The sequence below is a fragment of the Arachis hypogaea genome, chromosome 1 (genome assembly GCF_003086295.3).
Source record: "Arachis hypogaea cultivar Tifrunner chromosome 1, arahy.Tifrunner.gnm2.J5K5, whole genome shotgun sequence".
In the NCBI taxonomy this organism is placed as follows: domain Eukaryota; kingdom Viridiplantae; phylum Streptophyta; class Magnoliopsida; order Fabales; family Fabaceae; genus Arachis; species Arachis hypogaea.
Window position 1 is genome coordinate 51,479,211 of NC_092036.1, and position 22,515 is coordinate 51,501,725.

Sequence of the window (22,515 nt, forward strand, 5' to 3'; positions counted from 1 at the left end):
TAGTAGTTGTTCATATTGTTCAAAATAGTCATTGTTTACCTAACATTCTCTTTTATAAAAATGTTAGGTGATTAATATTTTTAGATATCTATTTTCTATTTGAGTCAACATCAATTTTTTTTTTGGTATTTGAGACAACATCAATTAATTTATATTTTTCTACTAAAAATATTAGTCCATTATTTATTTGTTGAGGAAAGGGAGAAATGACAAAATGGGTGTAGATTGAAATTATTGCAGGGCACCAACATTCGGCCATCTAAAGTTCAGGCTTCGAAATCAAGTTCAGGCTTTGGGTCACACTAGATTTGATCCAAGTCATTTGGATTGGAGGCTGTTCCTAATTTGGGCGCCCAGCCACACCAAGAGCGAGTAAAATGACTATGCTCATCGAATAAAGTCTCTTTCTGACCCACGTCCAACAAAAACCGGCGTCTCTTTTTGACCAAAAACTAACAATGTCTTTTATGTTTTTGTTGTTCCGGGAAGCCTCGGATCAAGTGGAAAATGAGATGTGAGATAAAGAGAATACTAAATAATGTGAATAATGGAGTAAAAAAAAGAAATTAAAATTAAAATTAAAATTATAGGATTGTTGCAAGAAGTGGTATGTGAGAAAAAAATTGCACTAAAAACAGATGTCGCGATTCCAATTCGCAAAAGACATGGACAAAAACTCCAGGTACTTCAACAACGTAGCTTCAACAAGAAGGAGGAATAATAGGATTGATGCGTTGGTTAATGGAAGGTTAGTAAGAAATCAAGCAAGAATAAAAATTGCTATCAGAGAGTTTTACAAGAGTTTATGTCATCAGGAGGAGTCTCCTATGGTGGGTTTTAAGGATGATCTGGTGGATATAATCGCTGAAGATGATGCAGCAACTTTAGAGGCCGTGCTGTCGGTTAAGGAGATTAGAGATGCAGTGTGGGACTGTGAATCATCCAGGGCACCGAGAAATGATGGATACAATATGAACTTCATCAAGAAGTGTTAGAACGAAATTGGGGCTGAGTTCACAACAGCTGTGTTGGGGTTCTTTCAGACATTTAGGCTACCGACAGATTCTAGTATCACATGGGTTGTATTGGCGCCAAATTTCATTCCAATTAGCATGGTTGGTTGTGTGTATAAGGTGATTTCTAAGGTATTGGTTGGGAGGATGAGATCAGTTATGCTAGGCCTGATTGGAGAGACTCAGCGTGTGTTTGTTAAGGGTCAAAAAATACATGATGGGACCTTTATTCCATATGAAACTGTACATTGGCTTAAAATAAAGAAAAAGGAAGCAGCTGTAATCAAGCTGGATTTTCAAAAGGCATATGATAGGGTCAAGTGGAGTTTTGTGGACATTGTTATGCAGAAGATGGATTTTGGGTGCAGGTGGAGGCAGTGGGTTATGGAGTGTGTTACACATCTTTTATGTCAATATTGATAAATGATTCACCAACAAAGCCGTTCAAGATGGAAAGAGGTCTGAGAAAAGGTGATCCTCTATCTCCTTTCTTGTTTGTACTTGTTGTTGATGTCTTAAATAGAATGATTGAAGTGGCAGTTAGAAACGGCCGAATATCCCCAATATTCGTTGGGAGAGACAATATAGAATTGTCACACTTCCAGTGACACTGTGTTGTTCTGTTCGTTAGAGGATGAGAATACTAAGAACTATAAGAGGCTTCTATGTTGCTTTGAGTTGATGTTGGGGTTAAGTCTCAATTTTAAAAAATTCAATTTGATCCCAGTCAATTATGAACAACAGTGGGTTTGAAGTATATGCAGTTTGTTGGGGTGCAAGGAAGCTACTCTTCCGGTCAAATACATGGGAATCCCTCTAGGAGCAAACCCGAGGTTGGTCAAGACTAGGAAGCCAATTATTGACAAAGTGAGGAGAAGCTCTGTTTATGAAAATCTAAGGTACTCAACAAAGCGAAAAAGTTGGTGCTCATCAAAGCAGTATTAAATAGCCTGCCGGTATATTATTTAAGCTTATATAAGATGCCAAAAGCTGTGGCAGAGAAACTGATTTCTTTATAGAGAAAGTTCTTGTGGAGTAAGGAGGATGGAAGGAATGGTATGTCGTTGGTTAAATGGGAAGTGGTCTAAGCTCCAAAAAAGCTAGGTGGGTTAGGGGTTGAAAATGCGATGCTTCGTAACATAACACTCTTATTTAAGTGGTGGTGGAGGTTTTCAAAGGAGCAGTGTCCGTTGTGGAAGAATGTGGTATGCTCATGTAATAACCTTTCCTCTAATGAGCTATTATCCACCCAGACATTATATAACACCCTACCACACAGAGCCTTACGCTTAAGTCGTAAAGCAGAGGTGGCAAGATATTACGACCTCTAAAAGAAAAGGATATGTACATAATATAGTTGGATGAAATCACATCTAGGAGCCTTGAAGGATAAGCTAAACAAAAATGATAAACAAAAAATCATGTCACACTCGCATGAATATTCGTAAAACGGACATGTAAAATCGAAAGAAAACAAAAACATATATACATATCAGAGTTCTAAAACTCAGATAGCAAGCTCCAGACTCGACCTGCGAAGCTAAGACCGGCCAGAGTATATAATTATGTATATATATACAACCAAAAATAAAACTCAAACTATAAAATAAATACCTATATTTCCAAGTCAACCTCTAGAAGGGACAAAACATAAAATGTACATGCGGAGATTCTATAAACATATATACATAGCCTAAAACACAATATGACAGTCCAAAAAGGTAGTTCTTCGCTTGTAAGGAGCGTCTCCAGACACTCAACGAGGTGTCTCTCGACCTGCATATGAAAAGCAACAAAATATATATGGAATGAGAACCGGAGGTTCTCAGTATGGTAAAGGTACCCACATAGTTAATATAAAAGGTCCCGGGAGAGCCAGAGGCATTCCTAGAACTTCGACACTCAGACTTCAGCTTAAGGGTTCAACTAAACTAGAAATTAGATAAGTTATTTAAGGTATTCAAGTTCTGAATCTAACTTTAACCTAATACTTCATGTTCTGTCTCCTCCAATCATCCGAATCACTGGTGGAACAACCCCCTCCACACCTCTGCCAAGAGGGGTTTCTCAGAAAACATACACATACAATTCAAGTAAGGAAAATACAGATAGAGAAGCATTTACAACAAGTAGAACAAGTAGTAGTTAAGCAGGATTAAACAGCTAAGCAAACTAAAATAATGCACACTCAAACAAAGCAAACAAATGCATATGATGTATGTATGTCCTATGGTTAATGAGTCTCATCTGTCGGTTATACAGCAACCCGACATGTCCTAGTAGTTAACCATTAGACAATCCATTTGTGCGCGCATCCCCAAGCTCAATAATGTTTCATGGAGTCAAACTCCAAGCTCAAATATAATATTCCATGGAGTCACACTCCAAACTCAATAATATAGTGTTCCATGGAGTCAAACTCCAAGCTCAATAATATTCCATGGAGTCAAACTCCAAGCTCAAATATAATATTCAATATTCATATATATATGCATGCCCATGGGGGAATCCGGAGAGTTAAAGTGCCCGGCCACATCTTGCGACAGAGGGTCAACAAATAGTCTCAAATACACACGCTACATAATAATCTCTTTCCTTTTTAAAATAACACTTCAAATCAAAACTCCAATCCTTATAGAAGTTTTGGCAGTATCTCCTTTAAAACTCGAATTTCTACCACCCTTCAAGGGTCCCAACTATCAAATCAAACACCTCTCAATCCTTCAAATCATTTCCAGTAACAAATTATTTCAAAATCAAACAAATACCAATATTAAATCTTTTTTCAAGCCGACCAACTTCAACAGCAAATTATTAACAACAGCTAAACCCCACATTTTATTCCATATACACAATCCATTAATTATACATTCAGTTCATTCTTATCTTAAGGTCTTCTAGCCTAAGTTTTCACGTGACATTAAACATTAACTACGAGAAACCAAAACCATACTTTTGTACGGAGTCAAAATATTCGAAGCTCCGGAGAAGCTTTTTGACTGAGCTATCGAAGAAAAAAATGTCCAGAATCGTTTATGCCTCCTAGAACTCTAGTTGGCCGAACTCAAGGGGTAGAGGAGCTATATCACCGTCAACTTTCACCGATCAAAAATAATGTTAACATGTAGAAGAGAAGGATACAAATACTTTTACCGGATTAGATTTTTTACTGGAATTACGAATTGTAAGAAATCGAACATGTAGAAGAGAAAGATACAAATACTTTTATCGAATTAGATTTTTTACTGGAATTACAAATTGCAAGAAATCGAAGCCGAAAATTCGGAGGGATTATGTTCTGTTTCTTTCTCTCTTGGTTACGCTCTTTTCTCTCTTTTTTTTCTCTCTTACAAAATATATATATATATATATATATATATATATATATATATATATAACACGTATGACTCCCTATAAGCCACCTTGGCTGTCTTTATTATTATTAATATTATTATTATTATTATTATTATTATTATTATTATTATTATTATTATTATATATATAACACGTATGACTAAGAAAGCCTATAAGCCACCTTGGCTTTCTTTATTATTATATATGCACATTATGAAAGGAAATAATAATAATAATAATAACAACAACAGTAACAGTAACGTAGTGAATATAATAATAAGAATGAATATATAAACAAGACTCACTACGGCAGAGGCGGATGTTAGCGGCGAATAAACAGTGGCAACGCTCATAATCGCCGAGAAATCGAAAGATAGCGGCAGAAGTGAGTGGCGGTCTGGCAGATGCCGCCATGCACCACTGGATAGCGGCTGGCCAGTGACAACCGCCGTTCATTTGGGAGCGATTTCTTCAACTCCCCTCTTTTAGGCGTGACTTCTTGGCGCGAAGAGAAGCAACAGCAGAGGCGTGAAACACGCCCACCCCTCGTTCAGCAACGTATACTGGCATATACTTCAAGAAACACCGCTAGGTAAGTTTCAATTAATAGTTTGAATTCCCTCTTATTCGCGTTTCCACCAATTGATTCCCCCCAAATTGTTCAGAAACCCGCGAATTGAAGTTTGGAGCGCGCCAAACACATAGGAGCAAAGCCCTAATTCATCAGTGGAAGAACCCACCCAGGTGACCCCCTTATCATAATCCAATTTGTGAGTTCCCCCTTGTCATGTTACAGCCATTAATCGACTACCCCAATTTTGCTGAAACCCCCCAATTTCTTGAGCTTTTGCCCATAATTACAGAAGCCCACCAAGCTGCCATCCGTGCTTCTCATCAATCGTGGGTGAAAACAGTTCCACCATTCTCAGCCATCCGCCAAGTTGAGCTATCGCCGTATCGCGGCATCTCCCCTTTCATCTGGTTCGTTCTTTAATAACTGATCTTTCCTTCTTGTTTACATTCTTGGTTCAGAAGTCTGATCGAGAGTTTGTCTATATATTATGCCAATTTGGGTTAATTGATGCTGTTTAGAGTTAGGAATTTCATTCATTCGACTTGTTCTACAATGAGCAAGCTCAGCTCGGTAATCAGTTTTATGCTTCTGTCATAACTTAAACTATTTGAACACTTCAGATTTGACTAGCTAGATAGCTAATTGATCTTAATTAACTAGCAGATTGTAATTTTATCTTGTAAAAGATAATTCTAATCAGAGTATACATACATTTGTTCACGATCAGCAAGAATGGGTTGCTCTGTTATTTTTTCTATTAAGTAATGAGACCAGATTGTAAATAATTGTAAAATATAATTCTAATCAGAGTATATACTCGCTTATTATCTAGACACCTCGAGTACCTTTCGCATGATGTATAAGAATTGCCAACACTATGAGTAAGGATCTGCAAAAGACACTGAACCAAGAAATTTATTGCAGGCTGAGAAACAAATAAACTTGACCAGTAACTAGTCTAATGCTAATTCATTTAGTGGTTAGCATTATAGTTAATAGTTGGGGATACAACTTGGGGGGAAAAGAGAACTACATTATGTCATTGTTTGATACTGTTTCGTAAACTATAGTACAACATTTTTAAGGTCAGAAAAATCTTTCTTCAGAAAGGAACACTCAAAGTTATTGCATTTATAGTATGCTACAAAAAGAATCACAATGCACGGTACTAGACAATAAACTGATGATTCAAAATTTATATTTATAGTTTCAGATTTTAATTTATCCAAATCTGTTAAAACCCAATCCTTTCGTTACTCTGTTATTCAATGAACTGATGTTATTTTTCACCTTCTAACTTTCTGCTTCTCATATTTTTAATTTTTTATGTTATCTTTTATCCAATTATACTCTTTGCGGTTGGTTTTAAATATTTGATAAATCTTGTATAAAAGATAATATTTGAAATTTTCTTAAATATTCAACATTATTAATTGCTGAATCAAAATGTAAAGATGTCAATAAATAGAGAGAAAAATAAAGACTAAATAAAGTAACTTGATTTGCATGACACTTTAAATTTTAGTTTAAATAACTTTGAGATATAAAGAATAACACTTCATTTAGAAAGATAAAATAGATTAATACATAGATAATTAAGGGGGATAAAAACAGAGTAGGTTGGAGTTGCGAGAAATAGATATAGATGATATACAATAACAAATAATTAAATTTGAAAATCAAGGATACTTGTGATTGTCTTGTATTATAAATTTATAAATTTCAAAATAGATTGACTGAAGTTTATATATATTAGATTTGTACTAGAGATGGAAAATTAGGCGCTAAATTTGTATCTGCATAAAAAATATTTAATTTTTAATCCTGAGATATATATTCATACATTGAAGCAGGTAATACTAGTCCAAAGTGTTATGCATCTTTACATTTTGTGCAGGAAGCGACGTCGTTTGGTGTCGGTTGCTAACTACTGAGCAAAGCAATTGCCAACTCTTGTTTCACTCTCCGCTCCGCTGTTTATAAGAGCTTCAACATAAATATCAGCAGAGAAGCTCCTAGAGCACACTCTGAACAAGGTTAACTTTCTTCTGACTCTGTTATATGTTATGATTATGATGATGTTGATTTGTTATTGTTGTTCTACTCATCTCTTGCGTAGGTGAGTAGTAGAAATGACCAGTATATTATTTATTAAAAGGAATAGATTAAGTATGAATTCAAATTGATTCAAAGTACAATATTATTGAAGTGTTATAAGAAATATTCACAGTTGGCAACTTCTCAACACCACAACTTGGCCCTATTATCAGTATTATTAAGTGTTATAAGTAATATTCTTTTAATTTTTTGGATATTCTTGGAGAATTGATGATATAGAATATTGGCGAATATTGGGTTGGTGACATCAATTTTTGCTTCGTTATTTGAACAAGTTGAGACTGGGTTATAGATTTATTGATGCGGACGATAAATGGGAAGGGTGATAGCTAATTGACTGAAACTCTACTCATGCTTTAGGGATAACTTATGTAGGGTACATAGAGAATACATATATAATCAAGCCAATTTTGACAACTACTAGCACTTTGTTATTGATTCTTCCAAGTGACAATTGATCCTTGGTAGTTTTATTTTTCACGTGCTCTGTTCCTGCTGGGTTATTTGTGCAATACAAATTGGTTTTTTGTTTAGCAAGTTTGCTAGAAAAGGGGAACCATTTATTTCGGCAAAATATGTATCTGTTAAATCTGATCCATCCAAATGGCTTTGATGGAACAATTTTACATTTGCTTCTTAGTTGATGCTCTTTGAAACTTGTACATTTGATTATACAATTCTTATTTCTTCTTGCTGCTCGGTTCCTGAGTTAGCTGCATTTTCAATGGGACTGGTTTATTGTGTCCGGTAAATTGATTCTATCAAAGCTCGTTGATTGTACTTTCTGTACATTGTGAACCTAGTTCTTTTTGATTTTAGGCAGCATTCATACATGTTTAGATCTGATTGATGAATGAAATGTAAAATACAAGAGGAGTGTCTAAGTTCTAACAAACATACATGACACATGGGTCTTTATTGTTAGTATTTTGTGCAGCTAGCTAGCTTCGCTAGTTTATATATTAATTATTAGCAGAGAAAGTGCTGTACAGAAGAGTGAAACAGTTTTGATGTTTTTACAAGTATGTATATAATATTGGACTTGTGGTATACTTTGCGTGATTCATTTGGCTTAACATGTATTTAATTGACTCCAATTTCTGTTCATTGATGAAAGTGTCCCCTTTCTTTTTCTGCCTTGGTTAAAACAGTTTCCCTTTTCATTGCAAATGCACCCAAAATTTCATAATATCTCAATTATATGCTTTATTATTATTACTATAATAATTATTATCGTAGCATCTTCTTCCATGGCTCAAAGCCAAATAAAGGTACCCCAATAATTCGTGTGTACCAGGTCCAGTTGCAATAAGTCTTAGTTTCATACAGTCATAGCCATGCCGATTTTCTTGTTCTTTATCAGAATTCAGATTCTCACGTTTAAATGTTCTTGTTCGAACTTTGTTTTCCCCAAGTAAATAAAATATTGGGTTTTTCTTGAGTAGATCATACAGTCATATAGTTTCCGTGTTTTCTACTATTATGATTCATCTCCGATGATTATGAGATGAAAACTTGTATAGTCTATCTGTGTGTAGAGAAGAAGAATAATGAATAAAAAATTGTTGGACTCTTAGTGTGTTTCCTGTAGGTCCTACATGTCATGAAGGAAAAGGATATTTCACCTGCTATCATTTTTGGTTCCCATATCTTTTTTGTCTGACCCTTCTTGCTGTGCATTATTTTTTTTTTTATTTTCTTTTACAATGAACACGTTATTTTTCTTACACGCTAGAAGACAGCACAAGATGACTAGTTATATTTATTTCACTCGCTAGCATTTTTGGTACCCATATGTAACATTCAATCCTGTTTTCTTTTTCATATTTTGAGATCATTTGAATATCCCGTTCTCTGTGCCTTATGATGGATTAATTATAGTTATTGTTTAATTTATTTTTTATTTTTAACAATTATTCTTTATTTCCTTTTTATCTTTTAAGGGAGTATTTCTTAATATTTTCATTTTTTGGACTTGGAACCAGCACTTCTTTCTACCAGTATTTTTAAAAGAAAGCACAGAATTTTACAATGAGTAAGAATCCTTCCAATTACCTTTCCTGTGCTACATGTTATCCGGGATGCTAATAACTTTGTATCTTTTCCCGTTTTGAGATATTCCGTCTTATAATTGTGATTAACTGTGGTTATTTCTCTTTACACATATCCGAATTTTATTTCAATAGATTTCTTAGTGTTATGCATTTACTTACTGTATATTTATTTGTTCGTGCTATTTCATTTAATAAGACATCGATAAGAGTTGGATTACAAAGCCACGAGGTAGTGCAGAATATAGGGATGGTCTGAATAGATTTCTTGATTTTGCCTTTGCCAATGCATCATCGGATGGGATGATACATTGTCCATGTCCTTTGTGTGGGTTCCGGTTTTTCCAAACTAGAGAGGATGCTTACGATCATCTTCTGATGAAACCCTTTCCCCCTAACTATACCTTTTGGTAACATCACGGTGAGAGGACCGTAGACGAGAGCTCCAGAGATACAGAAACTTTAGAACCCACTGGAAACTCAGGAAATCAAATGCTTGACATGGTCCACGAGGCCTACAACATTCCGGGACTGCAGGGTGATAATGAAAACATGATGGATGAAGTGGTCAGAGATGGTGCGGAAGGGTTGCCGAACTTATCTGACGAGCCTAGTCGCGAGGCTCGTGCCTTTCAAGAATTGCTTGAGGATGGCGAGCAGAGATTATATCCAGGATGCTCAAGATTCTCGAAGCTGTCTTTCTTGGTGAGACTTTACCATATCAAGTGCAGGTGCGGAGTTAGCAACAAGGCTTTCGGATTGATTCTGGAGCTATTGGGGGATGCCTTTGAGCATGCAAGGATTCCGAATACCTTGCACGATGCTAAGACGATCATAAGGAAGCTCGGTATTGAGTACAAGAAGATAGATGTATGTCCAAATGACTGCATGCTATATACGGGTTCCGACCATGACCTCTCCAGATGCAAAAGGTGTGGAGCATCCAGGTGGAAGCAAAAGACCAGAAAGAATTCCATTGTAAAGATCAACGCCGTTGTCAAGAAGAATGGGAAACCTCAGGCGGCAAAAGTTCTTCGTTATTTTCCTTTGATTCCACGGTTGCAGAGATTATTCATGTCTAGCAAGACAGCCATGGACAAGTTGTGGCACAAGAGAGGAACCAACTCTGACGGTTGCATGAGGCATCCCAGGGATGGCGAGGGTTGGAAGTCATTTGACAGGAGATACACTGACATCTCTGGCGATCCGCGCAATGTTCGCCTAGCCTTGGCCAGTGATGGCTTTAACCCTTATGGAAACCTCAGTTCAAAGTACTCAATATGGCCAGTGATTCTTATTCCGTACAACCTACCCCCATGGATTTGTATGAAACAAACCAACTTCATTCTCTCTATGATAATTCCCGGTCCTAAAATGCCTGGTAATGACATAGATGTCTACCTACAGCCCCTGATCGACGAGCTCAAGCTGCTGTGGGCCGGTGTCGATACGTATGACGCCAGTGAGAAGAAAACATTCAAGATGCGAGCTGCACTGATGTGGACTATCAGTGATTTCCCTGGCTTGGGCAATTTATCTGGCTGGAATACTTACGGCGGGAGAGCTTGCCCGTGCAATTTGGATGCCGAGACTAGGCGACTCACCTTCAGTCAGAAATGGTGTTATATGGGTCATCGTCGCTTTTTGAATTGCGATCACAGATATAGACAGGATCGGGGTAGATTTGATGGCAAGGTAGAGGATAGATCCCCACCTACCAAATTGACTGGTAGGGATGTCCTGAGACAATTGGAGGGTGTTCCCGTCTCACAAGGCAAGGTGCAAGCGATGGGCGGTAAAAGAAGGCGCGGACAGCAGACCGTGGTCCAAGACGAGTCTCCTTGGAAAAAGAGGAGTGTATTCTTTGATCTGCCGTACTGAGAGAACAACGAATTACGTCACAATCTTGACGTGATGTACATAGAGAAGAATGTATGCGACAACATTGTTTTCACCATGTTGAACGAAAGCGGTAAGTCCAAAGACCACCTAAAAGCTCGAAAAGATCTCCAATTGATGGGCATCCGGCAGGATATGTGGCCAATTGAAGGTGGAAAGTATCCTGCTGCAGTCTTTACCATGCGGAATCCAGAGAAGGATGTCTTTCTTAGGACAATCAAGAATGTGGTCTTTCCAGACGGGTACTCTAGCAACATCTCTCGCTGTGTTGATTTAAAACAGCGCAAGTTATTTGGCTTGAAGAGTCATGACTGCCATATCCTAATGGAACATCTACTTCCAATTGCGTCAAAACACGTGTTGCCCACCCCAGTGTCTGCCGTCGTGGCTGAGTTATCAGCCTTTTTCCGACTAATATGCAGTAAATCCATTGATCCTCAACAACTTCCTCTCCTTCAGGATCGTGTGGTCCATACTTTGTGCCACATGGAGATGATATTTCCACCTTCCTTCTTCACAGTTATGGTTCATCTAACGGTGCATTTGGTCGAGGAGGTCCGTATTGGTGGCCCAGTGCATTGCCGATGGATGTACCCAATTGAGAGGTAAAGATCTACTTAAGTTTTCTCGACCTCTATAACTAGGATTGTTGTCACCTATTAATTTATGTTATTTACTCGAAGGTACCTAGGTCGTCTCAAACAGTACGTGCGTAACAGGGCACAACCAGAAGGATCGATTGCAGAGGGCTACTTATCCGAGGAGATTCTCACGTTCTGTTCAAGATACTTAGATAATGTCGAGACTAGGATCAACCGACCGACGCGCGTTGACGACCGACCGAGCGATGCTCCAGAGAGCGAGATTACCGACATGTTCCTAGAGGTTGGAAAGTCGGTCGGGGCAGCTTCATATTTTACTCTAACAGCAACCGAACAGCTTCAAGCATATCGTCATGTACTGGTGAATTGCAGTGCTGTAGAGAAATTCTTGGAGTAAGTACAACAGCCTAAGTTCTAAAATTATACAGTTAGCCAATTTGGGTATTGATAGAAATGAACTTGAACAAACTTTGTCTATGCACAGTGAGTACAGAGCCTTCACAAAGAGAAAACTGCGAGGTAAAACAAGGTCGCAGTCTCACATAGATACTGTTGTGCACAGAGAATTTTCGAACTGGTTCAGGCATAAGGTAATCTATAATATCTCAGGATCCTACAACCCTTTGATGCCTTCTTGTCTCTAATGGTTCAATGTCAGGTCCAATTTGGAAGCACGGATCATTCGAACGAGTTACAGTGGCTCGCCTGCAGTCCCCGTGCTCAGGCCAGTCGCTATCAGGCTTACAACGTCAATGGATTTAAATTCAGGACCATGTCGAGGGAGGAAGGGATGAAAACACAGAATAGTGGGGTCTATGTCACTTCGAATACTAGAAGTTATGCAAGTAAACGGGATGCCAATGTTGCTGTTGGCGGTGTCTCGTATTACGGGAGATTAGTAGACATCATCGAGCTAAATTACAGCGGTCAATTCACTGTAGTATTGTTCAAGTGCCTTTGGGCGGACACTACGTCGGGCAGAGGCATCCGGCAAGACGTTTTGGGCCACACCTGTGTCAATTTTGCCAATCCTATCCACACCGGTGATCGAGAAGACGATGAGCCGTATATCTTGGCATCTGAGGTGCGTCTTGTGTTCTACGTGGAGGATGAGGTGGAGAATGGATGGAGTGTAGTGGTCCATGTGAAGCCAAGAGATTTGTTTGACATGGGCGAAGATTATGAACATTGTGAGGTCGACCTTCATCCACAGTCCTGTATGAGTAGCCTCCCTGAATTTGATGTCGAAGGCCTGCGGTTGACGAGAGACGGCGATTTAGAAGAGTCCACCATCGAAAGGGTTGAAGATTATGAAGAGGCCGCCGAATCCTAAAATGCTGTTCTCCATCATGCATGTAGTTCATATTTCAGTAGATTGTATTTTAGTCATATTCTCCGACAATAGGTTGATTTGATTGAGTTATTTTAGATTTTTCAAAACGCATCGTCTCATATAAAGCTCTTTTATTTATCTGGGTTTTGACAACGCTGTTTTCTATCCTTTAAGACTTCCTATAGTCACATTTTTATATTGTCTTTGTACATTCTTTCTATTTTTGGTGGATTATCAGGGAAATTGGAGACCAGAGACTTCTTTCTCATTACCAGAAGCCATTGGTTCGCAGAGAAGATGATAGAAGCGTCTCCGTTCTCTTCGTTGGACCACGCAACGTCCTTTGCAAGGCAATTGTGGTTCAAAGAGTCCCGCATACAATCATGGTTGGATGCGTTCTCTGGACAAAGTCACCTTTTTCGAGCCATTAGTTATGCACCTGGTTCAATGATGAAGGTTTGTTTGCCGCTGCACAGTTTAATTTTTTAAACCATTTTTGTAACTGTCAAAAGAAACCATATTCATGTGGTTATTCTAAAATTTTAGGAAATGTTTCATTGGGACCGAAAGTACCGGGCTAAATTTGGGTTTGAGTTTATAACAAGTACGGAAAAGTGGTGCTCACAGGAAATACTTGACGAGGTGAAGGTAAATATTCATGTTTTACCATCCGTTGCCTTGGCATGATGTGCGCTGGCTCAATTTGGGTTTCATATTCTACTTATTGCTCAATATTTTACTTTTGGAAAATGAAATTTACTTTTTTTTCATAGCTGCAGTACTTATACATTAATTATGCTTGTTTGTGCAGTCACGCTATGAGAACTCTCTTGTCGTTGAACTGGATTATGCAGCACAGGAGGAATTTAAACTCATAGCATTCGGCCTTGAGCGACTATGGGATAGTAAGAAAGACTCGGATTTTGTACTGTTTATATGATCTGTTTATGTCTAATCCACTACAAGCTTGACAAATCTTATATGGAATTATTTAATTAACCCATACATGAATGCAGACTTATATATATATCATCACTCTACCTTATCTCATGTACATATAAGATTGTATCTTTTTAATATTAATTCTAAAGACTCGGCCTAGTTGAATTGCATAGACTCTCCATCCCAATTTGGAGCATATTTGAAGTAGGGGTCACCCTTGGCTTCACTAATTATAATCCCAATGTTGTCTGATTAAAGAAGTTATTGACTCTAAATGTTAAGCCATACTGATTAGTAAATTCACACACTAGTTCCTCCTAATCCGGGCTTGTTTGGCTACCTTGCACCTCCCAGGAATGTCTTGAGACAATGTACAAAAGGAATCTGAATACCCGGTGGAGGTGGTTCCAGATTCGTTGGAAGGAGAGAATGTTGTCTCCTCCGAGATCTCTGAGGGCGAAGATTCTGCTGGACGTAAGGGTTCGATGCTGTCCTACGACCTCAATAGAACACCCGAAGAGAATGAATATCCTTATAGTGGAATGTCTCCCGAGGAGAAGAATGCGTGGCACTTAGCTACGTGGGCAACAAGATACTTGAATCCTTGAGGGAAAAGCTTTGGTTTAGGTGAAGGACTTAGAGTCAGGTTGCATATGATAGCGGAGACAATACTATGCTATATTCATTAAAGAGAAAATAATTTTATAACTATTTTATCATGGCACTTTTATCCAGTTCTTGTTTTAAAGATTGTACTACTTAGCTAATTTACTATACATGCACTATAATAATTCGATGAAGTTTGGATGAATCATTGCTAATAAGTATGTTAGTAATACTTATCAGATATATACTTATTAAACTTGCTAACGACAATTGAGGCTTTCTTTGTGCAAATATTATATGGACAATATAAATCTAACATACACTTGTCAGGTTTCGTATAAATATATTAAAATACCCAGACTTTGTCCATTGTTATCATTTTAGCCAATTTTTTTATGTTTAATAATTCTAGTGTTGATTTTGGGTTATTTTATATATAAGTTGTTACTGCTTCTAGATATATTTCTATTTTAACAATAAAACCCAGGAGTTAGCCTAAATAACAATTTATAATTTCGAAAGAAAAACTCCACAGGAACATTTCAACCACAATTATTTGAATCAAAATATTCTTCTAGACAGATCCACAAAGTTTTGATCTCAGCAAACACAGCCATAACCAGTGGACCAAGTTTGAGTTCTTCTTTGGTGGTGTTGCCTGTTTCAATGAATTTTGAATTCTTATAGAAATGGACAAAGGAAATGTTGTTGCTTACCCATAGAAGTGCTTGTTTTGTACTCAAAATTGGTGAAGCTAAAATATTCATGATACATACAAAAACAACAACAAAACATGCATAGAGAGAGCAGGGGAACACGAGGAGAAAGATAGATAGATAGATAGATAGATAGATAGATAGATAGATCGATAGATATGGAGCTTTGGTTTGCCTTAGCAGCACGGGCACCTCAAAGTGACTCGTATTTGGGGAATTGGACAGTCCTTGTATTTATATTTTGGTCAACATTATGATATTAATTTTCAGATAATTTATTTATCTAATTATGTATAAAACATGGTAATTATCGTTATGCAGTAATACAAGTATGAACTTTGTCTATTAGATAGGGATGCTATATTAATTGGTCCAATAAGAAGACATTTTTTATATATTCGATATGAGAATAATATCCCCTTTTTAATAGTAATAGAGGTCACTATGATTTACTTTTATGTGGAAATTATATCTTGGAAAATATGAGACAACTAATTTTTGTTTCAGATATAGAAAACCCCTATATTATCATTCCTATGTTTATATACTCTTTAACACTCCCCGATACTTGTACTTAAGGCGGTGTGCAGGTGTGAATTAATAATGACACGCCTTTGTTACACATGGCTGTTTTTATTATTATTATTATTATTATTATTATTATTATTATTATTATTATTATTATTATTATTATTATTATTATTATAAAAGACCAAAAGAGTGGGAACCCAAAATTTCACACTAACAGATTGCTAAACCCAAATTTGAGATGATATAAGGAACGGCGCCCAAATCCTTATTCTCCCTTGCGAGACTCCATTTGAACCTCCAGCGGTGTCTCACACAGCCCACGCCCCCTCCTGATGAAGGCCTGAAACCTATTGCTTCTCTCGTCGATCGCAATCATTCCACTTCAAAGGACTGCACTCCCGTCTTCTCGTCTACGGTAAGGGTTCCTCCTCCCATTATTTCTTGTGTTCTTATTTTAACTGAAGCAAGAGTTTACTTGGACATGGCAACATGCATGGCTGATATAATTTGCTCATAAATGACCCGGGGGTATAGTTCATGAACCTGCATTGTCACAGGAGCATGTTGCTAAAAATGCCTCTGTTATTGGAAACCTCGTAATTCTGCAGATTTCATAGAAATAAAAATAACAAGGATTATAAAACAGGTATTGAGTCTCATGAGCTGCTTGAGATTATGAAATCCGATATAACAACTATGGACCATGACTACTTTTATTCCTTTTTGTGTTCTTGTTGGTGTCAGGATTTTAAGATGGCCCGGAAAGGTCGATTCACAAAAAAATCAAAGTTTGGACCAGGGTTTCAGCAACCTCAAGGGGGAGCGAATGCCACTTCAGACTCCCACCATGATGGCTCTGAAATTCACCCGAACAGTGGGGATAGTGTCCCTGCAAGCGGTGATAGTGTCCCCGCTACTTCACGCCCTTTCCGTCCCCCGCGAAGTGAACCAAGGCCTGCTCCATAGATGAGCACACACAGTGTCCGAAACTCGCTGCCAGACCATCTAAGCTTGGACGCTAATGCAGATGAGGAAACTCTTCTTGATGAAGAAGTTGACAACCTTCATGATGCTTCTGGAACTCAGATTCGCAGAGGACGCAAGACTACCGAATTTTGGGCGGTTAGGACCATCGGTATGGTATTTATTTATTTTTTCTTTCATCAACATAACTTAGGCTCCATCCATTATTAACTTACAATATACTCTAATTCGATTATTCCAAAATATATTATATGGGCTATCAAAATATTTTAAAAGAATTCTTAATTATTACCCTAATTTAATTATTGCCTCCCACATTTAAAATTAATTTTAAGTTTGTCATTGTACTTAGTTTTTTACAATAAAAGTCAAGCAGTTTTTGTTAAATTTTTTTCAAGTGCTGCAATTCTGTACCAATTTAAACATGTTTTATGCTGGTCTGATCCATCATGCTTTCTTTGTTAGGCGCACAATAAGGTATTATGTTGAAATTATTATGTTATATAAAAAATTTCTGACATGCTGTTTACAACGTAAATGATATGTTTGGCTTATAGATTCTGACGGCACAATCAAGCCGGCAAAACTAAGTGTGAGGGAGGCTATGAAACGGCCTAACGGTAGGAAGATCGTGCTTAGGTTCAACAATGCAAAGCAAGCTATTGGGGACGAAGCTGGAGTGTTGAGTGGCGTGCTTGGTTTACTGGGATCTGATTTTGGAAAATTTCCCATCTGTAGAACAAGTTGGCGTGAGATTACCACGAAAGACAAGGTCTATAACGAATGTGTCAAGGTAAAAGTTTATACCCCGGGTAAATTAAATTTGCTTATTTTTACAATTATTGATTATTATTATTATTATCTGTGTAGCAAATATTCCACTTTGATGAAGACAGCGAAGGACTTATAAAGAAAAATATTTTGAAAAGTATGGGAAAGTCTTGGAAGAAAACAAGGCTGAGGTTGTATGACCGTTTTTATGAGCCAACATTCACGACTGAACAAAATCTTGAGAATCGGCCGCCGGGAATTGATCGAGAGCATTGGAGATGGTACCTTGACTATCGCGCCAAACCTGAGACGAAGGTAATATACTGTATCGTTGTTACACAAGAATACCAATTATGTTGCATTGAGTCCTTTTCTATCAGATTTTAATCGCCTTTTGTCTTGGATGGACCAATAGGAGAAGTGCAAGAAAAACGCGGTCAATCGATCAAAACAACAATATACTCACACTGGCGGCTCGAAAAGCTTCGCACGGCGGATGGAAGAAGAGGTACTCTACTTGTTTTATTTAGTTATTGAACTATCTCTATGATTTAATTTTCATTGATTTTGTGAAAAATTTCAATTCGAAAACTTTGTTATTACAGTCGGAAGAACAAGGAAAGATAGTCGGTAGAGGGGAGTTGTGGATCAAGGTGCACAAGAAAAAGGATGGCTCATATATCAATGATGAAGCGAGAGCAATTGGTGTAAGTACTACTCATTAATTACAGCCTATATTTTTAATAATTTTTTTAATTTATAACGACTAAGATATTTGAGAACTAATTTTAAAAAATTAGTGATCTTTCAAAAACAAATTTCACTATTAACTCAATCTTTTATTCAATGTCTGGCGGTATCCAATTATTTACATTACATATATCTAAAGTATTAAGGATATGAATAAGTGCAGACAATAGTTAGTTGGGCACACGTGCTTATTATTACCATGCATTACATCCATGTCAGGTTGAAATTAAATATCTTCGAAGCAAAAATATTTTGTGTGATTTATTAACTGGTGTACTTATAGTATATTTATAATTAAGGTGATCTCTTTAAATTTCAATATTGAGAGCCGATGTGTTTGACTGGGTGTGCGAGGAGTTTTGGTGGATGTCACGGGAGTCTACCACCATATATGAGTTTGGTCTTTAGTTAATTAGTAGCCTTGCTTGAACAAATAAAATAATAATTTAACTAACTATATTAACTTAATCTACTAGAATTCTTATTACTATAGCCACTTTCTATTTTTCTACGTAGAACCTACGGAAACCACTGCTGCTTCTCTGATCCACTATCATTAGCTTTACTTTGCATTTCATTTACTATCAGAAATCAATTTTAATCTTTCGATTGTTTATTATTTTTGTTTTCATTAGCCTTTGGATTTTTTATTGATTGGGGATTATGTGTAATCCTAAATTTTTTTGCTGTTATATTTGTGTGTATTTTATCATGATGTAAGTGATAAGTTAGTTGAGGAGATTGTTAATTTGTGTATGTAGGAAAGAATTGAGGAGATCGAGCAACAGGATGAGTCTTCTAGAATGTTGTCTCAGAATGATTCCATTGCTCAAGTTTTCGAAAAAGAGAAACTGGGTAGAGTACGTGGTATGGGATCTGGACCGACTCCTAGCCAACTCTTCGGTCCGAATTCACATGCATATGGCAACGGAGTCCAACAAGAGGAGACCCAGAGGAAGCTGCTTGAACTGCAGGCAGAGCTGGAAGGCGAGAAGTTGAAGAGAAAGGCGATGGAGGATGAGGCAGCATCAGATAAGAAAAAATTGAAGGCGATGGAGAGTGCTCTGATTTATCTGTTTCAACGGCAGGGTGAGGAGCTTCCCCCAGAAATCGCTGCAGGAATGAGTTTCGTGGAATGATAGAGTGAAAATAGAATATTAGGTTTGGAGTTATTTTGCATTGAAGCAAATATTTTATTGGATTAGACTGAACAACTCTACAAAATAGATTTATTTACTTCGTATTTTGATGAATATATAACTTTGTTTTGCTTATATAGTCAATTTTGTTTTTGCTACAAGTTTAGCTTCTATTTTTGTTGAAAATACTCACTCTTAAAATAATAATAAATATAAAAAAATTAAAAAAATAATCCAATAATACTTTAAATAAATTGGGCGGGTTTTTTTGAATGACCGAAATTTCTTTTTTTTTTCCTTAAATTGGCGGCGGTTTTAAACCGCCTTTGTTTGGATTTAGAGATTGTAAAAACTTTCGGATTTGGCGGCGGTTTGCAACCGCCGGCAACATTGAGTGAAACTAGTGACCTATTTAGCGGCGGTTTTAGACCGCCCTTAAACTAGTTTCAACTTGAGCATATTGGGATAACTTGCGGCGGTTCAAAAACCGCCGCTAAATATGAAGTAAACGGTGTCAGAGTCATTTGGCGGCGGTTTTATATTGTGTGCCGCAAAAATTTGATTTTGTGGCGGTTATACCGGCGGTTTGTGAAAACCGCCGCCAAACGCAATCCCGGCGCCCATATCCATGGCGATCACGTTAACCGCCGGAATTTGTTTTTGCGGCGGTTTAAAACCGCCGCTAATGAAGAAAAAAACCGCCGCCAATTCCCGCCTCTCTTGTAGTGACTTATGCTAGAAGAAAGAATGAATTATAATAACATAATATTATATTACAAAACTTATATATATATATATGAAAGTGACCGAATACTCCTTCTTTATATATATTAACGTAACTTATAATGTTACAATATTTAATTGTGTGACTTACAATATTATAAGGTTTCCTTAGTAGAACTAGCAATGAATAACGCTAATAATAATAATAATAATAATAATAATAATAATAATAATAATAATAATAATAATAATAATTATATATAAAATTAATAATATATGAGTTACTAATTTAAATGATATTAGTAACTTAAGGGTGAAAGGTATTTGGTGAAGCATTAGCAAAACTAAACTCAACAAAGAGTACCGATATTTATTCATATTGGCGGATATCGAACTCGATAATAATATTATTAGCTAAACTCTATTTTTAAATTAAAATATCAATTACTCAAATTAAAATATACATATAAGTTTCATTACTTATAAATTAATAGAATTATAGTTTTAATTATGTAAGATATTTCATCATAAAATATATATATATATATATATATATATATATATATAAGAATATGAATTTGATTGAATTCAAATAGTTATAAAATTAGTTTAATTATTGATAATAAAATAATTTCAAAAAATAGAAATCTCCAATTTTCAATTTATAAAATAAATTATAACTTATTTATATTTATATTTTTAAAATTGAGGGTCACTACACATTACCTACAAGAGGGGGTCCTTGGAAGGATATCTGTCAGCTACAGATAAAGGAGAAACATATTAGAGACAAGATGATAACTGGCTTGTCCATGGAGGTTGGTGATAGCAGGAGAACTCACTTCTGGGAAGATGTCTATTTAAGTTGTGGTCCGCTGAAGGATAGGTTTCCAAGGCTCTTTTCAGTTTCAATCCAAAAAGGATCAGCCATAGGGGCTTGTGGGTTTTGGGATGTGTTAGAGTAGATTTGAAATTTCTAATGGAGGCGTGAGCTATTCCAATGGAAGTTGCAACTTGTGAATCAATTACACGACACTTTGAAGCCAGTTAAACTAGTTTTTTATCAAGAGGATAGAGTTTTCTGAAAGTTTGACAGGCAGGGTGTATTTTCTATTAACTCATTTTTGCAGGTACTACAATAAGATATGCTTCTGTATGACATAACAAGCTATATCTTCACTAAGGCTATTTGGAAAGGTTTAATCCTTCCAAGAGTAGAGCTATTTGTCTGGTTTGTCTTGATAGGCAGGTGATGAGCGGATATTTTATACGCTTTTTGACATCATTTTCATATAGTTTTTAGTAGTTTTTATTTAGTTTTATTGAGTTTTTATAGGTTTTAGTATTAAAATCACATTTTTTTATTCTACTATGAGTTTTTGTGTTTTTGTGAAATTTTAAGAATTTTTTGACTGAAATTGGGGAGTTGGAGCAGAAGTCTGATTCAGAGACAGAGAAAGCACTGCAGATGTTGTCCATATCTGACCTACCTGTATTCAGAAGACCTTTTCTGGAGCTACAGAAATTCGAATGAAGTGATCTCAACGGCTATGGAAAGCTGACTTTCAGAGCTTTTCTGTAATATATAATAGTTCATACTTTGCTTCGGATTAGAAGGCCCAAAACTGGCGTCCAACGACAGCTTCCTGCCCCCTTCCAGGCATCCAGCGCCCAAAGAGCAGAGCCCAGCATCCAAAGGCCCATAATGGACCCCCTAGCTGGCATTCCACGCCCAAGAGACCTCAATACACGTGGATCGTCTCATCAAAGCTCAGCCAAAACACCCACCAAGTTTGCCCTAAAAGTGGATTTTAGCACTAAATAGACTGTTTTGCCCTTACTAGTCATCTGTTTAGTATTTAAAGGCTTATGTTTATGTAATTTGAATCATCTTCAACCCTATTTTCGTTTCACATTGTCTTCTACCTCAGTATGTGTTTCTAGACCTCCTAGGTTGAGGGGAGGAGCCCTGCTGAGTCCTATGAATTAATAAAAGTACTATTATTTCTTCTTTGATCTGTGTTTGATTAACTCAAAGATGTATATGCATTATTCATCACTCTGAATGCGTTGAACTAGCATAAGGTTATCACATTCTACATGGGTTCAGAGTGTGTCTTTCATCGGACAATGATGAACCGCTAGCTTGAATATACGTCTCTCAGACGGATAATCTGCGACTTTGTTGGGGACTTCTCGAAACATCAGTTCAGCCAATTTCAGGGGAGATTAGGGTCTCTGTGGTAGAGGCTAGAACCAGTATGAGCTTCACCCTCAATCAGAATGGATCTACGCTAAACCTGGGGTTCAGATCTGGAGGAGTATTGGCAGCTACTCAAACTAGTGTCAATCACATACAACCTGTCATTGAAGAAGATCATTCACAAGCAAAGAAGACAGTAGTACCAA

The 22,515-nt window shown here is 36.9% G+C and overlaps 2 protein-coding genes and 1 long non-coding RNA gene across 4 annotated transcripts; all 3 read left to right on the forward strand.

Annotated features, from left to right (window-relative positions):
- The first annotated feature begins 1,112 nt into the window (after positions 1 to 1,112).
- On the forward strand, positions 1,113 to 1,621 carry LOC112724672 (uncharacterized mitochondrial protein AtMg01250-like). The gene is made up of 2 exons (XM_025775424.1): positions 1,113 to 1,292; positions 1,382 to 1,621. The coding sequence occupies exons 1-2, from the start codon at positions 1,113 to 1,115 to the stop codon at positions 1,619 to 1,621; spliced, it is 420 nt and encodes a 139-aa protein (XP_025631209.1).
- A 3,673-nt stretch (positions 1,622 to 5,294) lies between these two features.
- LOC114924413 (uncharacterized) lies at positions 5,295 to 13,373 on the forward strand. Of its 2 annotated transcripts, none has more exons than XR_003811661.2 (3): positions 5,295 to 5,348; positions 6,839 to 6,977; positions 13,183 to 13,373. It is a non-coding gene; the product is annotated as an uncharacterized lncRNA (long non-coding RNA). The 2 variants fall into 2 exon arrangements; XR_011880532.1 differs by lacking the exon at positions 13,183 to 13,373 and adding an exon at positions 9,045 to 9,203.
- Positions 13,374 to 16,705: 3,332 nt separating this feature from the next.
- LOC112724988 (uncharacterized) lies at positions 16,706 to 19,455 on the forward strand. The gene is made up of 6 exons (XM_025775438.3): positions 16,706 to 16,874; positions 17,281 to 17,516; positions 17,594 to 17,809; positions 17,910 to 18,002; positions 18,100 to 18,201; positions 19,006 to 19,455. The coding sequence occupies exons 1-6, from the start codon at positions 16,706 to 16,708 to the stop codon at positions 19,381 to 19,383; spliced, it is 1,194 nt and encodes a 397-aa protein (XP_025631223.1). The 3' UTR covers positions 19,384 to 19,455.
- The last annotated feature ends 3,060 nt before the right edge of the window (positions 19,456 to 22,515 follow it).